Source organism: Chlamydotis macqueenii, chromosome 1 (genome assembly GCF_036417535.1).
Source record: "Chlamydotis macqueenii isolate bChlMac1 chromosome 1, bChlMac1.mat, whole genome shotgun sequence".
NCBI classification, from domain to species: Eukaryota; Metazoa; Chordata; class Aves; order Otidiformes; family Otididae; genus Chlamydotis; species Chlamydotis macqueenii.
In genome coordinates this window covers 132,840,004-132,863,505 of record NC_141556.1, presented here as the reverse complement: position 1 = coordinate 132,863,505, position 23,502 = coordinate 132,840,004, and the positions used below count along the sequence as shown (strand labels likewise).

Below are 23,502 nucleotides of genomic sequence, written 5' to 3'. Positions count from 1 at the left end.
GGAAATGGAGGGACTCACTTGTAAGGCTAAGAGTAGTCTTTTTAACTTTTGTGGAAAGTTGAAGGAAAAAACCCTCAAGCCTTAAATTGACAGATTACAAGTTTTTAGATTACAAGAATGTAAAATGCATACATTGTAATGCACTCCTCAGGATTCACATGTGCCTCCTAATTGCTCAAAGCAGAATCAGCTACAGCAGGTTACTCCAAATCTTCTCCTGGTGGACTTTTAATATCTCAAAGATGATTCAGAATATATTGAGGGATGGGGACATTCAAGATTGGTTGAGAGGTGCCTTCCAGCCCCAGCTGTCCTGTGAGCCTGTGAACTTACTGCATTCTGGGGAGCCTCTGCCACCAGCAGAGAGGGGACCCTTTCGTCCCTCTCGAGCCTGTCACTGGCAGCTGGGGCAATTCGAAGAGGGTCCAAAATCTGTGAGCCTGTGGATGCAGATGGGCCACTCATTTGGCTCACAGACTCGTCTGATGGTTGGCTAAGAAATGTGTGCTGTTTGTGAGCCCTTTAGATTTAAACTGGATAAGTAAAACTGGTAATGCAAGCATTTACTCATAACATCTGAACAGTCAACACAGTTGATGCAAGTGTTTGTGAAAGACATAGATAAAGAAATCGGAGACACTATTTTTAAAAAAAATCATTCTGTCATTGTATATGCTTACTGGTCGTTTTCTGACAAACTGGTAGCTAAAGGTTTCAGCCTTTTCTTATGCTGCTTTCCGCAGTGGAATAGCTGAGCTTTTATAGCTGTTCCTCCTTAGAAATCTTTTGGTGGGTCCAGAGTGGTTTAAGCTTTGTCTAGTCCTCCTTTTGTTCTTCCTCACCCAGGGAGACAGTGCAGTCATCTTTAAAATGGGCATGTGAAGTATATAAATCTTTGTTCTGTTAAGAGTCTTCTCCTGCACTTAGCTGGTTAGTAAATAATGTTCTACTTTCAAGAGATATAAAATTGATTTGTGGTGATTCATTCTAGATGCTTCTTCTCAAGTAAACTGTCAAGTGTATATGTTGGATAAATTCTAATCAATTTTCCAGTAAATAAAGGCATTGTGATAACTCAGACCTACTGTTCTGTCATTATTTATTAGAGGCTCTGTCTCTTCCTAAAAATAAATAGGACTTTTGAATTAGGAAGTAATTTCCTGAAAGTTCTCCTGTGCTAAGAGTGATATTTCAAAGATAAACCAAGTGTGTTTTGTTTTTAACTGAAAAACAGGAGAATTATGATTTTGTCAAAGGTGAAATGTAAGATTAAAACAGAAAATCACCTCTTGAGGGAAATTCCCCAAAGTATTTTAGGTGCACAAGAATACACAGTGCTATGACTTACACTTCCCAGTGTCAAATTGTTTGAAAAAGAAATTGAATCCATCGTCTTGCACAACTCTTTTCTACAGACAATATTCTAAGATTCTCCACTAGATTTTGAACATAATGTTGCAAAATTGTCAGCACCTAATAGTAGAAATCTTGAGAGGACAGGAAACTGCGTGCTGGTCTGTTAGTACTGTCCAAAGGTAGCAGCGTTCTAAGGCAGAATGCAGATGGAGTCAGGACAGTGTCTGGGCAATGTCTTAAGGACCTGATTTACCTGCAGGTAACGATGCCTGTTACCTCTCAGAACCTGCATTGAGAGGTAGCTCGATCAAAGTTTAAAGACTTTTGTAATGACAAATGTTACATTTATGATACATCTATCAATACTGACTAAAATGTTAATATTTTCTGTTCTTGTTTTGACAGTAACTTTGAAAAATGAATTTGCTGCTTTTTTTTTTAAGTTTCATTTTAAGCAACTCATGAAAAATAAATGCTTTACTATCTTGTAATGGTTTCACAGGCTTCTGTTGCCTCACCAGTGATTGCTTAATGTTCTGTGATTTTTGTTAGAACCAAGATTATTGAAAGAACTAGTCTGAACATTTAAATGTTGAAGAACATAATGATGCTTATGCAAGTTGAAGTAAAACTGTACTACTTTCTTCAGAAAAGTCATTAGCCATAAGTTTTTCTAATGTATGTCTTTGTTGTGGCATACTAAATTGTATTAATGTAATTATGGATCAATGAGGATTTCTTGCTTGCTTCTAAATTATTTTTATAAAATGTAAATATAATCTATGAGTAAAGAGTGTGATTGATTTAACTTTGTCTAGTAGAAGTTACGCATGGATTTATCTTGGAGCCTTAAAGCCTCATTCTTGTACAGACAGAAAACATAAGCAAATAACAGAACATGCTGTACCATATCTTAATATGCTATTTAATGCATCAGCATAAAACCCTGATGTGATGTACTAGGTATTGCTTGAGCAGCACCACCTGAGTAAAGGCAGCAACGTGCTATTTCTCCATGGCACATGCTCAGTATTGACTGTTGTTATCTCTATTCATGTTTTGTTGATTTTTATAAATGTTCTTTCGGTTGCTAAAAAAAAAATACACTTGAGAAATTCTTGTAATCATATAGTACAGTAAAATTATAGCTGAATAATGTAACTTTCTGAAGGATGTAATCTTATCTATTTTCCAAAAATCTTTGTGTGCCTATGTTTTGTGTAAAATTTTCCTAGATATGCAAAAGAAAAGGGGAAAAAAAACAAAACTAAAACCAATACCAACTAACAGAAACTTTTGAAAGAAAATAGGGACGAATGTTTGAAGATTTTTTTTTTGTCACATGACATTTGCAGGAACAACACATTGGTAGGATATGTTTCTCTTTGCAGAAAAGAATGGTTATAGATCTAAGAACTTGAGTTATGCCAAGGAGCACCTTTCTCCTTGAGTACTCCCATCAGGAACATCAAGGATTTTTCTAGAAAACAATAGAGATGCATTCCTGCACTGTTGTGGAAAAGCACTGTCATGTCATGTATATTCTGCAGAGACAGTGGAAAAATAGAGGAGACCTCTGTCCTTTAAATGAGATAGAATGAAACGCTTTTGCATCAGGGAACTCTTCTAGTTTGATACTGAAAGGATTGACGCCTAACATGAAGTCATTCCCATCTCCAGGACTGGAGATATCCTTTTTTTTATGAGCAGGTATATCCTTCCTTCTCTCTCTGTATGTGTTTATCTATAAAGCAAATAAAACAGACATGAATTAAGAAAATTTTGTCTTACTCTTATTAAATGGTATTAGCAGATTTGTACATGGAGAAGAGACATATTTTGCCCCATTTTTAGACACATGTAATCATAGAGTTTGATTAATCAATTTGTGTACATCCTTAAATTTTACACAAAGTATTTTCAGCAGCATTCATATGTTATTGCATACTTAACTGTAAAACAGTGCTTTTCCTACAGTTTTATAACATAGAATGTTTGTAAGGTACATGCTCAATAAGCAGAGGTAATACCAATGCTAAGAAAGATTTGACTTGTGCATTTGCAAATTTGCTGTTGCCTCAGAATGTAAAGTGAAGTATTGAGGCCAGATTTTTTTAGTGGAACACGATAATGAGATGCTTAGTAATAAATGTAGCTGAGTGAAGCAAAACTACAGCTAAGTGAACTCAAATTTTCATACTTCATGATATAAGCTAGTAGTAGCAAGTAGAAGAGATCAGAAACAATATTCTGTGTTCCATAAAGAGCACAGAATATTTAGGATTACTTGCGTTTTTAATTTCCTTGACATTCATTGAAGTCTCAAACATTGAATCAACTGGTAACAGCTTATCAACCTAGACAATACATTAATTGGCTACGAGAATTGTCCGTGCTAAGAGTTGGATACTGAGCTACTGTCTAAGAAGGGTTTCCACAATCAGACTGAACATTGTTTTCCGTATTGTTCTGTTTCTGGGTACAGTTGTGAAAAAAAAAACTTTTGAAATGCAAAAAAGATATTTTGGATAGTGACAGTTCTATTTTGGAGACTTGCAATTTGGCCTGGTTTTGAGGAGCAGAGAACCAGATCCACAAAAGAGCTCAGATCTCCAAAAGGACCTTCAAGTAAAGATTTAAGTAACAAAGCCTAAATTTGATCTGTAAAGAACCTTTCAGATTCCCACAGGAATCTTAATTTTCACTGCTGAATTCGCTCATTTCTTGAAGCTCTGCTTTTCTTTGTATCCCCGACTCTGTCCGTCTTCTCAAGGCTTAACAATGTGGTGTCTGCTTGGTCTGCACCTCATGCATCTCAGTACTTGTTTGAAAATTCAGGTTTGGCCTGCATCATCTGACAACTCTAGCATCTGTCTCCTAATCCGAGAAGCATACTCCTACCCACCCCTGTTATATGCCTGCTGAATTGGTCCATATACAAAATGTATTCCGTGTTTTCCAGTCTCATTCTGTATTAGTTTGTGACAATTATGTACAATGACTGATCAAAAGCTGTGTGTGTTAGTTCGTTGCATAGTCTACATATGCTGCTTGTCTGCAACATTGTACAATGTATAGGACATCTAGTTCTTACTGCTTACTCCAAGGGAGGATATTCTATATCTAGGTGACAAATCTGAGACAAGTTTTTGAAATTTTCTCTTTTTAAAACTTATATTTCTCTGGAAAATTTGGTTGAAACTGGACATCTGGTTCAAAATTAGCAGTGGTGATGGCAAACAGGGAAACAGAACATTTCAGATGGATTCTTCCTTTGGAAACTAGCTTAAAACATGATTGATGAGGAGCTACTATTTTTTACATCACCTCATATAAATGATTTAGTTGGTTTAGAGCATTTCACCAAGAACTGGGAAACGTGCACTCAGCCTCAATTTTCTGTTCTGCTTGATGGAGCACTCCAAAACTCTATTGTTTTGGAGGTGTTCCACATCATAGGGAAGTTACAGAGTTTTTGACAAGCAGATGCATCGTATTTAAAAAAAAAAAATCTCTGCACAGTCATTTTCAGTGTCCTTAGATCCATTTTATCTTTGGCTTGACTGCTTCACCGGTAACTGATTCCTAGAGAATACCACTTAGGTAGGATGAAGTCCTCCAAGAAACCTAGACAGGAATGTCACTCCCAAATGTTACTAGTGGAACAAAATGTTACTAGCGCGATGCCTCAAAGCACGTATTGTCTAGTCTCATTTTGGTGGTGTTTCACTTCAGGTTTTTTAAATATATTATTTGTTGGGTTGTTTTAAGATAGGGAGTATGTCATGTATAAATTCTTGGTTGCTTAATTATGACATCATTAATTAATTTAATGAAATAATACAAGTGATAGAGCTTTTCAAATGAAAATTTCTTAAATGTTACAGTATTTTGAACTGTTTGGATATTTTTTTCTTCCATATGTATGTTGCTGAAGTGGCTCTGTTCTTTGTAGAGCCACTCATACTTTAAATACTGTGAACAGTCAAAATCCTACAGGATGTTTGATAGCATATCTTACATAAGTCTTTGCAAGACTGTGACCCAAGAGCTTTTAAAATTTAATTTCCAAAATAATCACATTCACTATACACATCAGGGACAGTAGCATATGGCAGAGAAGCCACATGGACTAGATTTCTAAGATGGTGCAGAATTGCTGTCTGTGTGAGGCAACAGCTTTTAACTCCTACATTTCTTTCAGTGTACTTAGCCATTACTTCGAGAATAAAAATACATCCTTTCAATGGCTGCAGAAACATCTACATCTTTTCCTTCATGTGAAATAGGAATGTAATGTTAATGGGTAAATTTGGCTCATCTGCAAAGTGGTGTATGCACACTGTCTAAACATAGGCACGTCACAGTCAGCAGAGGCTTTTGGGGGCAATTACTGTGTTCTTTTTCTGAAAAACCTTTCAGGAGCTTAATTAGCCAAAGCACCTAACAGTAGATACCAGAAGTCAAATAAGCTAATTTACTCACCCTCTTAGCAGTGTTCCTTCATAGTACTAGTAACTATTACTATTATTACTATAGTTAATAAAGATAACAATACTATAACTTAGTAGTAACAACATAATTGGTAAAATAGTCTGTTCATTTTAGTTTAGACTGTTCAGTTTGTCAGCTTCCTGAAACAAAAATATTTAGGAACTGTATTTGACATAGAAGCTATGGACAAGCCTTTCAGAATCACTCTGAACCTGAAATGCGTATTACCTCCTCAGTTTTGATGTCTCTTTCTTTGCTGTTCTGTAAATTGGTTGAGTAAAGGGTGAGTACTTGTAGTATCTCAGCGGAATTTATGTAATATATCAGCCTTCAGATCAGACCAGTGTATATGAAGCAAATCTGCTTCATCAGAGGCACAACTTAGATGCCTTTGTACAAATGCACGTAGCATGGGCAATAAACAATAGGAGTTAGAAACGTGGGCACCCCTGCAGGGCTATGATCATTGGCATCACAGAGATGTGGTGGGATGGCTCCTCTGACTGGGGAGTTGCAATGGAACGATACAGGCTCTTTAGGAAGGACCGGCAGGGGAGACAAGGAGGGGGTGTCACCCTCTATGTCCACTGCCAGCTGGAGTGAGTGCATGGAGCTCTGCTGGCAGATAGATGAGGAGCTGACAGAGAGCTTATGGATTAGGATTAGAGGGAGGGCAGGGACAGGTGACATTGTAGCGGGGGTCTGCTACAAGCCGCCCAACCAGGAAGACAGAGCAGATGAGACCCTCTGTAGACAGATAAGAACAGCCTCATGGTTACAAGCCCTTGTCCTCATGGGGAACTTCAACCATCCCAATTTCTGTTGGAGGGACAACATAGCAGGGCACAAGCAATCCAGGAGATTCCTGGAATGCGTGGATGATAACTTCCTTCTCCAAGTATTAGAGGAGCCAATGTGGAGAGGTGCTGTGCTGGACCTTGTTCTCACCAACAGGGAGGGGCTTGTGGGGAATGGTGGAGTTCAAGGACTGCCTTGGCTGCAGTGACCATGAAATGGTTGAGTTTGAGATCTTCAGGGCAGCGAGGAGGGTGTGCAGCAAGCTGTCTGCCCTGGACTTCAGAATAGCAGACTTTGGCCTCTTCAGGATCCTGCTTGGTAAAGTACCATGGGATAAAGCCTTGGAGGGAAGAGGGGCCCAAGAAAGCTTGTTAGTATTCAAGGATCGCCTCCTCCAGGCTCAGGAGTGATGCATCCCAACAAACAGGAAGTCAGGCAAAAACACCAGGCAGCCTGCATGGATGAACAAAGGAGCTCCTGGATCAACTAAAAACCAAAAAGGAAGCCTACAGAGGGTGGAAGCAAGGACAGGTAGCCTGGTAGTAACACTGAGATGTTGTCCAAGTAGCCAAGGATCAGGTTAGGAAAGCTGAAGCCCTGATAGAATTAAATCTGGCCAGGGACATCAAGGGCAACAAGAAAAGCTTCTGTAGGTACGTCAATGATAACAGGAGAACTAGAGCGAATGTGGGCCCTCTCCATAAGGAAATGGGAGACCTGATTACCTGAGACATGGAGAAGGCTGAGGTACTCAATGACTTTTTTACCTCATTCTTGAATGGCAAGTACTCTAGCTGTATCACCCAAGTAGCAGAAGGCAGAGGCAGAGACTCAGTGAAAGAATAATCACCCACTGTAGAAGATCATGTTTGAGACTATCTAAGGAACCTGAAGGTGCACAAGTCCATGGTACCTGATGAGATGCATCCATAGGTCCTGAGGGAACAGGTAGATGAAGTTACTAAGCCATTGCTCATCATATTTGAGAAGTTGTGGCAGTCCAGTGAGGTTCCCACTGGCTGGAAAAGGGGAAACATAACCCCCAATTTTAAAAAGGAGAGTAAGGAAGACCCAGAGAACTACAGGCTTGTCAGCCTCCCCTCTGTGCCTGGCATGGTCGTGGAGCAGATTCTCCTGAAAACCATGCTAAGGCACATGGAATATAAGGAGGTGATTGCTGACAGCTGACATGGCTTCCCTAAGGGCAAATTGTGCTTGACTATTTTGGTGGCTTTCTATGACGGGGTTACAGCTTTGGTCGATAAGGGACGAGCAACTGACATCATCTACCTGGACTTGTGCAAAACATTTGATACTGTCCCATGTGACATCCTTGTCTCTAAACTGGAGAGACATGGATTTGACAGGTGGACCACTCTGTGGATAAGGAATTTGCTGGATAGTTGCACTCAAAAGAGTTCTGGTTGATGGCTTGATGTCCAAGTGGAGACCAGTGATGAGTGGCATTCCTCAGGGGGTCGGTATTGGGCCTGACCCTATTAATCCTGTTGTTAACATGGACAGTGGGATAGAGTGCACCCTCAACAAGTTTGCTTACAACACCAAGCTGTGTGGTGCGGTTGACATGCTGGAAGGAAGGGATGCCATCCAGAGGGACCTAGACAGGCTGAAGAAGTGGGCCGATGCAAACCTCAAAGTTCAGCAAGGCCAAGTGCAAGGTCCTGCACATGGGTCAGGGCAATCCCAAGCACAAATACAGGCTGGGCGGAGAATGGATCGAGACCAGCCCTGAGGAGGACTTTGGGAGTACTAGTGGACCAGAAGCTCAACACGAGCTGGCAATGTGCACTTGCAGCCCAGAAAGCCAACCACATCCTGGGCTGCATCAAAAGAAGTGTGGCCAGGAGGTCGAGGGAGGTAATTCGTCCCCTCTACTCTGCTCTCGTGAGACCCCACTTGGAGTACTGCATCCAGCTCTGTAGTCCTCAGCACAAGAAAGACGTCGACTGTGGAAGTGAGTCTAGAGGAGGGCCACAAAGCTGATCAGAGGGCTGGAGCACCTCTCCTATGAGGACAGGCTGAGAGAGTTGGGGCTGTTCAGCCTGGAGAAGAGAAGACTCTGGGGAGACCTTAGAGCAACCTTCCAGTACCTAAAGAGGGACTTTTAACAAGGGCCTGTAGTGATAGGAGAAGGGGTAATGGCTTTAAACTAAAAGATGGTACACATCAGGAAGAAATTCTTTACTGTGGGAGTGGTGAGGAACCAGAACAGGTTGCCCAGAGAAGTTGTGGATGCCCCATCCCTGGAAACCTTCAAGGCCAGGTTGAATGAGGCTTTGAGTGACCTCATCTAGTGAAAGGTGTCCCTGCCCAGGGCAGGTGGGTTGGAACTAGATGATCTTTAAGGTCCCTTCCAACCCAAACCGTTCTATCATTCTATGAAGGGTAGATTTTGGTAGCAGAAAAAAACTCTTTAAGAGTTAGTAGCATGTGCTGCTTCTGCTGAGCTAATGTTCTTCAGTGTGAGGTAGATATAGTTTGATCACTTAACATAATGTTTCCAAGTTTTTCTGACAGATGTTGTAAGTGATGATCGAAGGTTTGTTTGTTGTTTTTTTAAAAAAAAAAAACCATGGAAATTATACACACACATATATTCTTATATTTGTTTGCAAGCTTATTTTTATTGATTTTTATTCATAGTAGTATTGATTTCCATTTAAGAGCCTTAAAAGACATTATTCACTATCTACAGTAGTCTTTCCACATGCTTTTATTTTAAATAGGATCAGGTGTTTTACAGGCTCATGTGTTATGCCGATTTCAAATGAAAAATGGAGTAAACGTTTGTGTTATTCAGTACTGGCTTATGCACTTGTCTTCAGGTATTCCAGAAGAACTTCACATTTTAATTGCCTTTCTCCAATACAGCTTTTGTATGCTATTAATAGTGAGATATTGTTATTTATTTTTGAAAACTGTGATGTTTGGAAAAGTTACGTAGGCTAGATCTTGCTTGTCAAGTAACTCGGGTAGCCTACTGCCTGTCAGTTCACATACCCCTACTCTGTGACCTTACAGCTTCTTCCCCATCATGTTACTAAAATTCAGGTGCTGCATCATTGTCCAAACAGACCTGCACTGACCGTGTCACGTTGGCTACATTTTGGTCATGTGCTAAATGCATTCCTGCTCACACGACAAGAGAAATATCTTCATTTAAGAGAAAAATGTGACCTATGATGATCAGGTTTGGTGAGAACAGGGAATACTAGAGGAATGCAAAGGCAGGCAGGCGTTAAGAAGTTATCACCTATGACCATATAGTAAGCACAGATTAACACTTTCAAATGCAATTAGTGATTCTGGGTTTGGATAGGCTTCCCTGAAGAGACAACTCTTTTTTTAAGGAGACACAGAGAATTCAGTTTCCTAAAATCATGTTCTTTGTGGACATTTGAACTTTGAAACCTAAAAGCTTTTGGCAACCAAACTTACAGGTTTCATTGTAAGCCTTAGCCACATGCCAGTACAGTATTTGCATTCCAGCTCACAAAGATAAGCACCCACACTCATACTTTGGTAAGATAAAAGACTGTTTGACTTTCAGAATAACTAAGCAACAAGAGTCACAGGAACAATTTATCTGAAAAATTAATTTGTATCTGGTACAAGGTATTTAAATATGAATTTTTGGCATTTAACTTTGCTTTTTCAAACTAGGATTCCTAATTGTAATGTATCCGCTGCATACGGTTTTGTATTGCATTTGGTCTGATCACTGAGGTGTTTACCAGATTTTAAATTAATTTTGTTTTGCATTGTGCAATTTCTCTGGATGCTTTTTTTTCCCCTTTGTCTGATGCTCAAGAGAAAAAAAAAAACAACAACAAAAAACAAGAGAAAGCACACAACAGATCTTGTTCATTTCCCTTTCTTTGCTTTTGTTTTACAGGAGACACATGAAATTGTGGCTATCAAGAAATTCAAAGACAGTGAAGGTAACATTTTCTGCTGCATAATCTTTCATGTCAGTAACTATGTTGTTAATATCTCTCCAGTTAAAATAAGAAGTCTCATATATCAAGACATGATTTTAAAATGATAATGATTTATTAGCTCTGTGAATACTGAAGGCGCTTGATCCTTCATGCCTGCCTGGGGATTGCATTATACACTCCAACTAGATAACCACCTTTCTTTCTGGATGCATTTATCTTAATATGACTGAGACTGTGGTGCCATAGGCAGTAGTAAGATCTACCCCTTGGAGACTGGATGTGATCAGAAAAGGGCAAAAACTCCTCTTGTAGTAGTGGCTTGCAGAGTCTTTGGGCTTTGTCACCCTTCATCTGTGGGAGAGGATCTAAATGTTAGGGAGATTTGAATGGGTAAATGGAGGAGACTGCGAGAAGTCACTGAGAAGTTCAGTGGTACGAAGAGGAATTGGGATCCATGGGAGGATTTGAGGGAGCTGGGTGGTGAGGCAGCAGCTCTGCCCTCCCTTCCTCTCCACAGGAAAATTGCTCTTTGCCCCCTCACAGCAGCCTCTGTGTACTCTCCAGTATTGCTGAGTTTGCTCAGAGGGGGACGAGCAGACTCCTGCAAGGCTTACTGGTGCTAGTAAAGTGGGCGGCAGAAGGCAGGACACAGGGAAATTACAGGCAGTGCTGCACACACCTGTTCCTCACCCAGCAATAGTAAAACTAAAGATCTGTACAAGACAAGACTGGCCCTCTGACGTGCACTTGTTGGGGGACAGTGAATCCCAGTATCCTATCATAGGCAAAACTGGCAATCAACCACAAGGGCAACCATCTACGTTGCGTTCATCAGAAGTTAACCCTGATCCCTAACGGCCTAGCACGAACAGAAGGAGAAGCCAAGTATGAAGTAATACGAGGAGATACCCCGGTCTGAGGCGATGCAGCTGTGATTTGCCATATACCAAGGCTTTAGCTGAAAGCTAACAATGTGGTTTTAACAAACAGCAGTCACTTTATTTTAGCAAACTTTTTTTTTATTGTTATGGCTGGTGGCCATGAAGGTGTGGTTGCTTACAAGCACTGTAATTTTCAGAGTCAGACACAGCAAAGTCTGACTTGTGTATGTTGTTTTATGCAATGCAAATTCTTTGCTTTGCAGCTGATTTTGCCAAACACTGTAAGAGTATATTTGATGAATTTTTTAGCTCTGCTGTTCAGAAATCTGTTTTAAACCCCTGTTAAATAATGTGGGAGATAATTTAATTCTGGTGACCATCTTGACCAGGTCATGAGAGTACTTCAAAACTGCTTTTTGGAACTCTATATGGCTATTCAGTACAGATCCTAGGCGATGAATCTCCGTTGTAAGCTCTAAACAAGATTATTATATTAGCATGTCTACCGAAAAATCAAAACAAAAAATGCAACATTGTCATTAGGCTTGGCTTTACAAAAGTATTATGTAATATCAGTTTACATGACTGATGACTATTTTTCAGCGTTCTAGCTAGTTGTTTACAAGTTTCTGGAAATATGACAGAAGTTCTTTTGATGGATTTGATTCAGCCCATTTCACATCTGTCTTGCTAATATGGTAGTTCATTAGAAATCTGAATATGCTGTAATTTTTTCTATTGCCATTTTTGTTTCACTGAATTTTTGCTGTTGTTTGACATACGCATGCTAAATGTGCTGGAAAGAGTGTGTCTAGTTATAGATGAAATTATGTAATCAGACTGATGCAAGCCAACAGCGAGCACTCAGTTTTAAAATGAAATTATTTAGATTGCTCTAAATTATATATATTTTTAATCAAAACATCTGTGATGATAGTATTTTGTTTTCTTCTTTCCTCCTGCTACACTTCAGGTTTTTTTTTCCTTTCTTCTGATGATTATATGCGTTGCATGACCTGTGTTTTTCTCTCTCCCCTGCAAGCCTGTTTTTGCCTTTTACTTGCTTGGAAAAACAATTTATCTTCCTTGTTTCTTCTTCCTCTGTCTCTGACTGTCTTTGTGGTACATGACCTGCAAATGTGATTTAGCTTTGAATTTATGCAATCATATCCAATTTAATATCCCTCTGTTGTGGATCACAGTTCTTAATCTCTTAAGAACCCTGCTTCTACATGTGCACGGGAAAATTTACTGAATTATAAATAAATAAAATTTATAAATAAGTTTTATAAAGAAAACCTAATATAATCTGATTTACTTCACATTTTGTTGATAGTATCCTTTAGAACCCAGTCAGTTCAGGGCCCCTTGGTGATAAGCAGTGTACAAAGCTTTAGTAAAACATTCCTTCTTTCTTGAACAACTTTCAGACAACTGAATTGTCAAAACAACAGTTAAATTTCTTGACTCCTCAGAATTGGATTCAAGGCTTTGTGTAATCAATACTTGCTCTGGTGCCCTCTGTGGCTGCTACACTGGGCTGCATTGCTAAATTCCCATTGCAAGGGAAACTTACAGGACTTACAGATCTGTGCTTCAGTCTTAAAATTTGTCATGGCTTTTGGAGAATAAAATTATTTTAGAATCAAATAGATTTCTTTAACATTGTTCAAACATTAGTTTTACATTTCTGTGTTTCTGCTGAGGACACATTAACCTTGCCAGTGGTTCATACATGACTTGTATTTGTAGGGTGGAGGACGTCTGTAAACATACATGCATATTTTTGAAGGATACTAGTTATTTTCATAATGAAAAAGAAAGGCAAGCAGTCTGTTTCTTATGAATTTTTCTGCCACTGAAAATCTACATGGTAGTGACGGGGAAGACTGTGAGTGTTGCATAATGATAGCACAGTCCCCAATTACCTCTCTTTCAGTGTAGAAGCATTCAGGCAGCAGAGAGAGACCACAATGGAAAATAAACCTTTTTCTCTGTAATATCTAGAAATAGAGAATTTAATCAGAGGTTCAAAGTAAAGATTTATAACACTTGTTACTTAGGGGTTTGGTTTTGTTTTTTAATACATTTTAATCTGTCACTTTTACTTTGCACTCTAGAAAATGAAGAAGTCAAAGAAACCACTTTACGAGAGCTTAAAATGCTTCGCACTTTGAAACAGGAGAACATAGTGGAGCTGAAGGAGGCCTTCAGAAGAAGAGGAAAACTATACTTAGTTTTTGAATATGTGGAAAAAGTGAGTTGAGTTTGTATTATGCTTGTCACAGTTACATCACCAGCTTACTCGCAGTCTTTAAAATTACTTAATTTTAAAAAAAATTAAGCTATTGAAGGTTAAGCTCTATAAAGAGGAATAGCAGAAACTTTAATACGATCTGAATTGTTGTAATTAGACAATATTGTGAAAAAGCAACACTGATAACTTTACTATTGTTTTTACTTCATATGTTGGTCTTAAAAAAAAAAATTCTTCCATATATGAGCACAAGCATGTTCAAATTATATAGACTGGAATACATATCATTTGGAGAAAAATTTCCGTTCAAACTTTGTAGTCCAGTTTAATTGTAAAGCTGATTAACTGTCCTGTGTTATGTTATATAATGAATCTTGACATAGTCTTTCAAAACAAGATCATAGACTCTTGACCTTGGAATCTGTTTCAACTTTCTCCATCCTTCCGTGATAAAAATAGGATTTGTTTGTATATTTTCTGTAACAAGGCCACTAACAATAGTTGCTTAGAGGGATTTGGCAAAGATCACTGTCACTGTTTCCAATCCTGACCTCATTTGAAATGATTCCAAAATTTCCTTAGATTGGCCTACTACTACCAAGCATCCTGGTCTGTTTCCAAGGAGAAATGACCTAGAACAGATTGGTCTTTTGTTATTTTTGCAGCCTTCATGATAAGAGTAGACCTTCCCTCTGTATTCGAACCATTTAGCATTTCTTCATGGAAAAAATTCAGATACACACAGTAAAAATAAACACACATTTAAATATATCTGTAGCTTTCATGAGCTATTGTTCCCTCGATTGAAATTTTCATTTAATATCCTGCCACTGTGGTGTTGCAGTCTAGCTGAGTGCTGGTCCTCTTCAGTCAATTCTCTCTCGTGTAAAGATTCCTCGCCCTAAGTACTATATTTCCTTTACTTCAGTTTACAATTTATTATGTCATATAACTTTATTGCATAATGTGAGGTGACCTGTGTTAGCTCACAGTTTGGCAAAAATCAATTTTGTTTTTTCACCAGCAGATCAACATCATCTAATCTGGTGGATCTTACTTAGATCTGACATTCAAAGCTTGGCTTGTTCCACCTGTGTTCCTTGTAATTGTTCTGGACATGTGGAATGTCTTTGATCACATACCGATTTGGAATATACATTTAATTTTGTATTATAGTTGACTTGGCTAAGCTCACTGTAGTAGTGAGTTGGAAGAGCAGCATAAGTAAAAGACATTTAATTGATCTGATAAGGAGTATACTTTAAAAATTGTTAATATTGGTAAAAACACCAGACTGCAATAGCTAACATTATCTGCATCAGAATAGAAGAATATAGTGATAAAGGTAGAAATCATGTAGATTCTGTGCCTCATGTCATTTCTATATTAATGGTCATCTTTATTTTCAGTTAAACTTCATAGCCCATCAATGTTTCTCCTTTTCAGATATGTCAAATAGTTTCCACAGTAGTTTCTTTAAAGACCAGGATGATTTCTGTATTTTTGGAGGAGGGAAGAGTAGAAGGAATTAAATAAAATGTGGTATAGTAGGCTTATTTTTATTTTAACTGGTGATGAGTACCTTGTGTCCTTTAGGGAATCTTAGCTCTGCAATACTCAAATCCAGATTACTTAAATTCACATTTAGTCTAATCTCCTTTATTCATCATCCCCTTAGTTAATTTCTTCATATAGGATTATGTCTCACAGTGTTGATGCTACTATTTTGGTTCATATTTTTAACACTGACTTCTTGACTTACTTATCCAGATCCACAGGCTTCTGTGTGGACAAGAGTCTAACTAAAATCAGTGTAGTTCCTAAACAGAAAATTCCTTTTCTCAGATCTGGAGTGTATTTCTAAGGAAACACACACTCAAGCACACAAGTTCCAGTATTTATTCGCAGATCGCAGAACTTAGAAATGTTTTCAGATATTATCAAAGTCTCCATTTGTTTTGTTTTATATTTGTGTTCATTAAAATATCTTGCAAGAGAAACCTCAAAAATTTATTATACAGCTAGAGAAAATGTTTGTCAAAGATGAGGTAAATTTATTTTAAATTAAAATTCTACAAATACTTAAATCCATAATTAAATGAATTGTGTAAGGCAATGTAGCCAAAATACTTACTTCTATTTCAGTATTCAGTAAATAAGACCTTTCTGTCTTCAAGTGGGCTGCTGCCGCCCATTATTCATTCAGGATTCAGCGTACAAACTCCATTGTACTTCTAATTGTGCAAAATTGGAGACATTTGCTTCATAATGGAAATATAAATGTCCTTTTTCAAAGAGGAAATTTACTAGTATAAACAATCAGTTTATTTTCTTCCCTAGGTATATCCATAGAACAGTTAATATGGCCATAGTTACTGCAGTGCAAATATGTCTAAGATCAATATAGCTGATATATAGCTATAGTACATTCCCTAGATTACTATTTATGCCCCTATGAGACATTTTTATGTCTGTTACTTCATTTGCACTAACAGGCTGGTGTTGCTTTAGCTGCACCCATTCACAAACAGACATAGTTTGTGATTAATCATGGCCCTGCTGCATCAAAGCAGCAGAACTAGCCTAATAATGAAGCAAACAGTATGTTAAAGCACAGTCAGGTATTTACATGCTGTGCTGTACTAAACCTCTCATGCAGCTGCCCTGACCAGGTGTTTCTGTTCAAGCAACTTTTTCTAACTAAATTACTTTTCAGAAATTCTAGGCTAAATAGTTTGATGACAGTCTTTTAAGGACTTGTTGTATATTTGTGGTTCACCTCTAAGGATTGTTGTCTTCACCTCTAAGGATTCTTTTCTTCACAAGTGCTTTCTCAAGAATGAAAACAGCTATTAATATTCTTATGATTAAAACACACTCCTTGAATGTTAAACTACAGATTTTGCATAGCCAGGCTCACTGGCCTAAGCATGTTGCTTCAGAATGCTGAAAGTGTATTCTCTTCTAGCAACTATAGTGTAACTTTAAAAAATAATATGTCTTTTAAACATTTAGAATATGCTTGAACTGCTAGAAGAAATGCCAAATGGAGTTCCACCAGAAAAAGTGAAAAGTTATATCTACCAGCTAATTAAAGCAATTCATTGGTGCCATAAGAATGATATTGTTCATAGAGGTAAGTGTGTAGTTCTCCGCATGGAAATAAGCGCTGGGTAGGAATTTGCTTTCTAAACGGAAAGGTGTTACAGCTTAAAGTAATTTACATTTAATATAAATATAAGCAGTTCCTTTATATTGTGTCCAAAGAAGAGCAACAAAACTGGTGAAGGGTCTAGAGAGCAAGTCTTAGAAAGAGTGGCTGAGGCAAGTGGAGTTTTTTAGCCTGGAGAAAAGGAGGCTGAGAGGAGACCTTATCACTCTCTTACAGCTACCTGAAAGGAGGTTGTAGCGAGATGGGTTCCCAAGTAACAAGTGATAGAACAAGAGGAAATGGCCTCCAGTTGCACCGAGTGAGGTTTAGACTGGATAATAGGAAAAAATTCTTCACTGAAAGAATTATCAAGCACAAAGCGTATCGAGGAACAGGCTGCCCATGGAGGTGGTTGAGTCACCATCCCTGGTGGTATTTAAAAGATGTGTAGATGTGGTGCTTAGGGACATGGGTTAGTGGTGGACTTGGCAGTATTAGGTTTATGGTTGGACTCAACCTTAAGGGTCTCTTCCAACCTAAGCAATTCTATGATTCTGTATAAACAGAAAAAAAATTTGTAAATTTGGGTGAGTCTTAAGTCTGCTGCGTGACTTCAGATCGTTTTAAAAGTTCATCTACATATAAAGCTTGCTGTCCACTGTCTTTGGAGTATGAATAAGTTTGTATCATATGCACAGCAAAGTGAAACAGCAGTTGAAATGTCACTAAAGGAAAATTATTTTTTTAAAAGATTTCATGGCACTCAATCATTTCAGTTTTGAATCTGGTAGTAGATTATTAGGAGAAAAATAACCTGGAACTTAAAGCTGGGTCCCGTGTGCTTTACTTCTTAAGGCAGCTCTTCCCAGCTCCCATGCATTCAGCTCTGTATATTTACTTTCTACTCAGACTTCAAGCACTTAGAGTACGTATCTTGATGTATGACTTCATCTAGTTTTATGTATTTTATCCTGACTTTAAAAAATTGTATTTTGTTTTGTGATTTTGCAAGAGTAATATTTCTAATTAATATTTCAAATAAATTAAAGTTCTCATACAATATGCTATTTCTATTTGAGACTGATCAAACATAAGCAAGAGTCTGAAAATATTTTGTAAAATACAGTTTGAAAAATATACAATATATGGATACCACGATACCCATATAGGAATAAAAAAAAGGCCTTAAAACTAGACAACACATTTTTTCTAAACAAATTACAAGAGGTGATCAAGATGATCATCATAACTGAAAATGCTGAGCACAGCACACAACATTTTATTGGTTAACTGGGTAATTAAATGTCAGTTCTTTCTATTACTTTGCAATATGCAATATTTTGCATATTGATTTGCTGCCCAGGAATATCTGTAAGCACCTTTTATCTTCCCATATTTTGTTGGGAAACACTTTAAAAGACTTCAAAAGGCAGAAAATTAATTCTGCATATTCACAAACTGATTGCTGGAAGCTGTTTCAGCAGTTTCTCTTGTAATGCTTCATTTATGATTGCATGAATATCTCTAAATATGTTATAATGACATAATACTTGTTGACAAAGTTCAAAATTAAAAAGAGACATTAACAGCATTTTTTTTCCTCTCACTCTGACACTACAGATATCAAGCCAGAGAATCTCTTAATAAGCCACAATGATGTTCTGAAGTTGTGTGACTTTGGTAAGTTCAATAGATAGATAACCTGCTTCTTACCTTTTTAAAGAAAATCTCTTGCAGTGGAGTTTTGCCTTATGAGAGTTCTACAGTATCTACTATTTAAAAACCCTTTTAGTGGTCAGAATGGATTACTTCTTCAGGTTTGTGACTGGTATTTTAATTTGACAGATCTGTGGTCTTAATTTGCATACCCTGTGAAATACCTGTATTAACATATCAATAGAAATGCTACATTTATGTCTTCATATATTTGACAACGTTTTTGCAGGGTTATTGGCACTCAGCTGAGAACAGTGCAGATGATCAGCTAATTGGGACGCTAGCAAAACTGTAGGTTTATCTGGCTTGCGTATTAAAAGAAAAGATAATTCTTATTTATTAATGATACTGTAAACTTACAATTTTTATATTCTTCTTGAACCACTGGCTTTCATGGACTGTCACGTGTGTAGTTATAAGTCAACTTTTATTCTTATGTTAATCAAAAAATCATATGTCCGCATATTATTAACGACTGAATGGCTGGAGGATAGAGTCGTACATGTAATGATAATTTTGATGTTTCCTGACCTATCAACACCTGTTTAATGTCAGCTTTGAGGCTGTGAAGAATCAGCACCCAAGCACAAGGCGAACTTTGCCCATGTAAGTAATCCCCAGAAGACAACAGAGTAGAGTGTACACTGTACAATCTGTATTTTTGTTCTAAATGTTACATACACACAGAATGAAATACTATTCCCTCTAAAAGGTTTACAGTTTGACTTGGTAAACAAAAAAGTACCCATGGGCACTTTTCAGTGAGAGCAGTTTGAAAGCTGTGATTTCAAACCTCTGCAATTTTGAATGAAAAGAAGAACTGCTAAAAAATAAATTGAAATAGTTTTTTTTGGGACACAAAAAAAGGCGTTTGTCATTTGCAATATTGCTTATTTCTTTTAATCCTAAAGGCATTTTTACTTAAGCATTCAGAAACAATAACCATTCTAGGAAAAGCCTTAGAAGATTTGGCCTCTATGAGTTCTTTGAATTAAGGGCAATTTATTCCGCAGTGTAAGAAACTGCACAGCTCTGGCAGAACACCAGGGTACCCTTGTGTGGTGCCCTCTGTGCCTTTGCCTTTTTGGTATCACAGGCCTCCTGTCTGCATCAGTGTGGCTGCCCTCCCCTGGCAGCTCTGTGCCCAAGCTGCCCTGGCAGCGTTGCCCAGAGCTGGTGGAGCAGGATTTTTCCCTTACCCCACACTTATTTTCAGGGCCTTGCCCCTGCAAAGCAAACCTCACTGGGGTTGGCAGGGCCAGGGCTCTCCTAGGGAGGTGGAGGCTGCTGTGGGTTTATTACAGGAAAATAAAAAGCCAAATAAATGGTACGACCGTGTTCTGAACATCGTTCTGGAGTTTTCTCACTAGGTATAGATGACGTGACTTCTGTTAGCAGTGATGTTCTGCATGGTCTGTTGGCTTGCTCACAATGTACACTCCAGCCACATTCTCTTTCTGCTATTGGAAAAGTCATGCAATCACAATGTACTCGTGGTGCTCAGCACAATCTCAAGGAAGGCAAACTAAGCTATGGGAATTTCTGTTGTTCTTACTGTTCATGTGGGTTAGTTTGATTTTTGATCAACTTTTCAGGTTTAGTTGAATTTAAAATTCCAAGCAACTCTTACAATTTGGGATCAATTTTAATTTTTTAGTCTTATTGCTAATTGACATTATTGCTAGTTGCTTAAGCTATTACTGTAAAATGTCTGTCAGAATGGTGTTAGCCACAAGCATTTCTGGAACATGTACAGATTAGGATATAAGAATTGGCCTTTTAACATGCTGTCTGCCTGCGCATCCTAGTTCATGTTTTGGAACACAGGCAGTTGTCACATACAGTGCCACATTCCTCATGCAATAACAAATGCGAAGAAAAGGTCTATGCATCCATCCCAATGCAGATATTGAAGTAATTGCATGTTTCCAAATAGCCCAGTGGACAAAACAGTTTGAATAGAAAAGTTCATAAATTTTTAATGAGATAGTTCTTCATAATCCTTGTGCCATGTGTTCTGTACATGTTGTGCTAGATAAAAATGAGATTGAATGTGGTGCTTGCCTGGACACATGTTGTGTGGGTGTAATTTCTGCCAATAGAAGTGGAAAAAAGAGAACAGTACAAAATGCCGGTTACAGCAGATACATCTGACTGTTGGAAGTAGTTGGGCCTTCTGACTAGTGCGTTTGCTGTTTCAACACCAGGGCTTCACAATTATTTGTTTTAGCAATCTCTTAATCTCTGTGTGATGCATAAGCATAGAAATGGTGAAACACAGGACTGGAAAAGACCTCAAGAAATTCTCTTGTTCTTCCACCTACTCTGAGAAAGGATTAAATATGTCTGTGTCATTCTTGACAGGTGTTTGCTTAGTTTATTCTTAAAATTCTGAATAATGGAGGTTCCCTACTGTTCCTAGGCATCTATTAAAGTACTTACATGTCCTTGACGTTAGAATGCTTTACTTTGTGTCTAACTTAAATTTGCTTATTTCTGTATAAGAAACTGCCAATCTTCTCCTTTTTTCTTTACACCTTTTCCTTGACACCTCTCCTACCATGTTCTGAGTTGTTTAAAGTCCTTTCTTGAAACTTCTTATTTTGCTTGTTCTCCTTTCTTGCATAGTTGCATTTGCAAACCCTGTTGCTCTCATAGTTGCTCTCACCCAAATTGCTTCTGTCTTCATCTTCTAATCTATTCCTTCTCACTGTTGAGAGTTTGGTCTAATTTTCTCCATAGTTACCTTTTCTTATTTTTGTATCAAAAAATTCTTCCTACTACCTCAGCACAATTTGGAGGAAGAAACAATAAGCTAACTCCACCACAACAGAAAAAAAAAAAGTAATTGTGCCCTTAGAAAAGTATTCTGCTTTCTTGAATTATTGATTCTGTCCATCGTCTTTCAGCATGGTGTCAAAGAGTCAGAGCAGTAGAGAATCCATAAAATGGTTTCTTACATCACCCAACAATATAATATATAGACACTGAAGCCCATGAAAATAATTTTCCTTTCTCTCTTGCCAGATCAAATCCATGCTGCACTTAGCCTGTAAAGTTGGGAACTGATTTTTCAGACTATGTTACCTGCTGGTCATTTCTGGACGTAGTAGCTCCTGACTGTGACCAAGTTTCAATGGACTGGCCTGGAGGGAGGAGGATGCATCCTCTTCTGATGCACATGGGCTTGTGGGCTGCCAGGCTTGTGCATTACATTAGCACATGTGTTTATTTGTATCGTGTGACACCTTTTTTTCTTCCTCTCCTGCCACCCCCCCTTCAGTCAGGGGCTTCCCACTGTGCATTTTGACTGTCCCATTTCTTCAGTGTAGCTTCTGGTTATAGAATCATGGAATGGTTTGGGTTGAAAGGGACCTTTAAAGGTCATCTAGTCTAGCCCCCCTGCAAGGAGCAGGGACCTTTTTCTTTTCTTCTTTAAACACATAAATGAAAAATTTTTCATTGACAAGATTAATCAGATAGGTCATGTAATTTGAAAAAGAAACAGGGCTGCCTAAGCAATTCCAAGTAGAGTAATGCTTAGAAATTTACTCAATCCCAATGTTACAAGTAGTAAAAAAATTTCTTTCCAGCTTTTCTTCAGCAGCATCCGTAATGTTCATTAGACTTTATGGGAACAGATCAGAATTACTGTGATTTTGGGACAACTTTGAAATATCTGTTCCTCATGGTATGTACCTTTTAGTTTACTAACTCTAGAAGGCAGAGGTATTTTGCAAAAAGTAACAGCTGTAACCTATGTCAGTAACAAATTTATCATTGTTTTCTCAAATCACTAGTCTAATAATACTAATCTGCATCCAAACCTTTACTTAAACTTGGAGTAAATTAGTGTTCCACAGGGGTGAGTGGGGCTAGGCCACTTCACACTAAGCTGCCAAATGAGATACACATTCAGAATAGTTTAAAAAAGTTACAACCTTACAAGCGTAGTTGTGTGGGAAAAGCAATTTTGGCACCTTCTGCATGAGAACTCAGATATCAAGAAAAATGACTATTGCATTTAAGTAGCACTTATTGATTCTGAAAATAAAATTATGCCTTATACCTCTGCAACACTTCAGAATTTTTATTTTCTTCATCACTCATGCAATAATGGAGAGACTCATAGTGATTTCACTGAAGTGAATTTTGAACCAAGTTTTAATGCCACATCCCACTAAGAAAGCATTTTGAAAATGTTGCTTCTGCATTTCAGTCACAAAAATTTGTCTCAGTTGGAGCTCTAGTAAGGAGCCTACACATCTGGCGTCTTGCTGGTGAGATATGTCTGTCCTCAGTCTCACCTTAATATTAATTATTTGCTTGAAAACAGTAAGACATTTGATACTTTTCTGAAACCGGTGCCAGCATCTGCCTTAGAGTACTTCTACATGAAGAATCCAGTAACATCATTGCTGTGGCGCTCAGCTGACTTCTTATGAAGGGAGGAGAATGAAAACAAAAATATAAATTATTCCTACATCCGGGTTTTCCAGTGTATGCACTCTTCTCACAGGCGGTGGTCTTAATTGTTACGCCTTAGAACAGAAGTTAAGATTTGGTACAACTGTGAATAAGTATACTTTTTTTTTTTTAATTCTTAACAAGATGATGTGGAGGAGGAAGTTAATTTGGACTTGGTTTCTGATCCTAATTCACTGAGACCCTTGTTATGAATGTGATACTAAAGCAGGTGGAGAGCTGATGCGTGTGGAGTGAGCCAAATGCAGATATAGAGCAGTTTTGCTATTCTTTAGTAGACTCCTGCCTTTTGTTGTTTTGGAGAGATAACCCTGTTCCTTGCCAGGTCAGGGAGGGAGTGTCCTTAAATTAGAATAATACATAGTTTCTTGAGTAGTTTAGAAAATTGAGTGCAGTGAGACT

General features: G+C 38.0%; 1 protein-coding gene across 2 annotated transcripts in view; it reads left to right on the top strand.

Moving 5' to 3' along the window:
* The window catches only part of CDKL5 (cyclin dependent kinase like 5), a 143,070-nt gene that overhangs the window by 73,833 nt on the left and 45,735 nt on the right, over positions 1–23,502 (top strand). For both annotated transcript variants that reach the window (XM_086767554.1, XM_086767546.1), the window contains exons 4-7: positions 10,565–10,610; positions 13,612–13,748; positions 16,764–16,884; positions 18,520–18,579. In XM_086767554.1, coding sequence (XP_086623680.1) covers positions 10,565–10,610; positions 13,612–13,748; positions 16,764–16,884; positions 18,520–18,579 — 364 coding nt within the window. The remainder of the gene's footprint in view (positions 1–10,564; positions 10,611–13,611; positions 13,749–16,763; positions 16,885–18,519; positions 18,580–23,502) is intronic.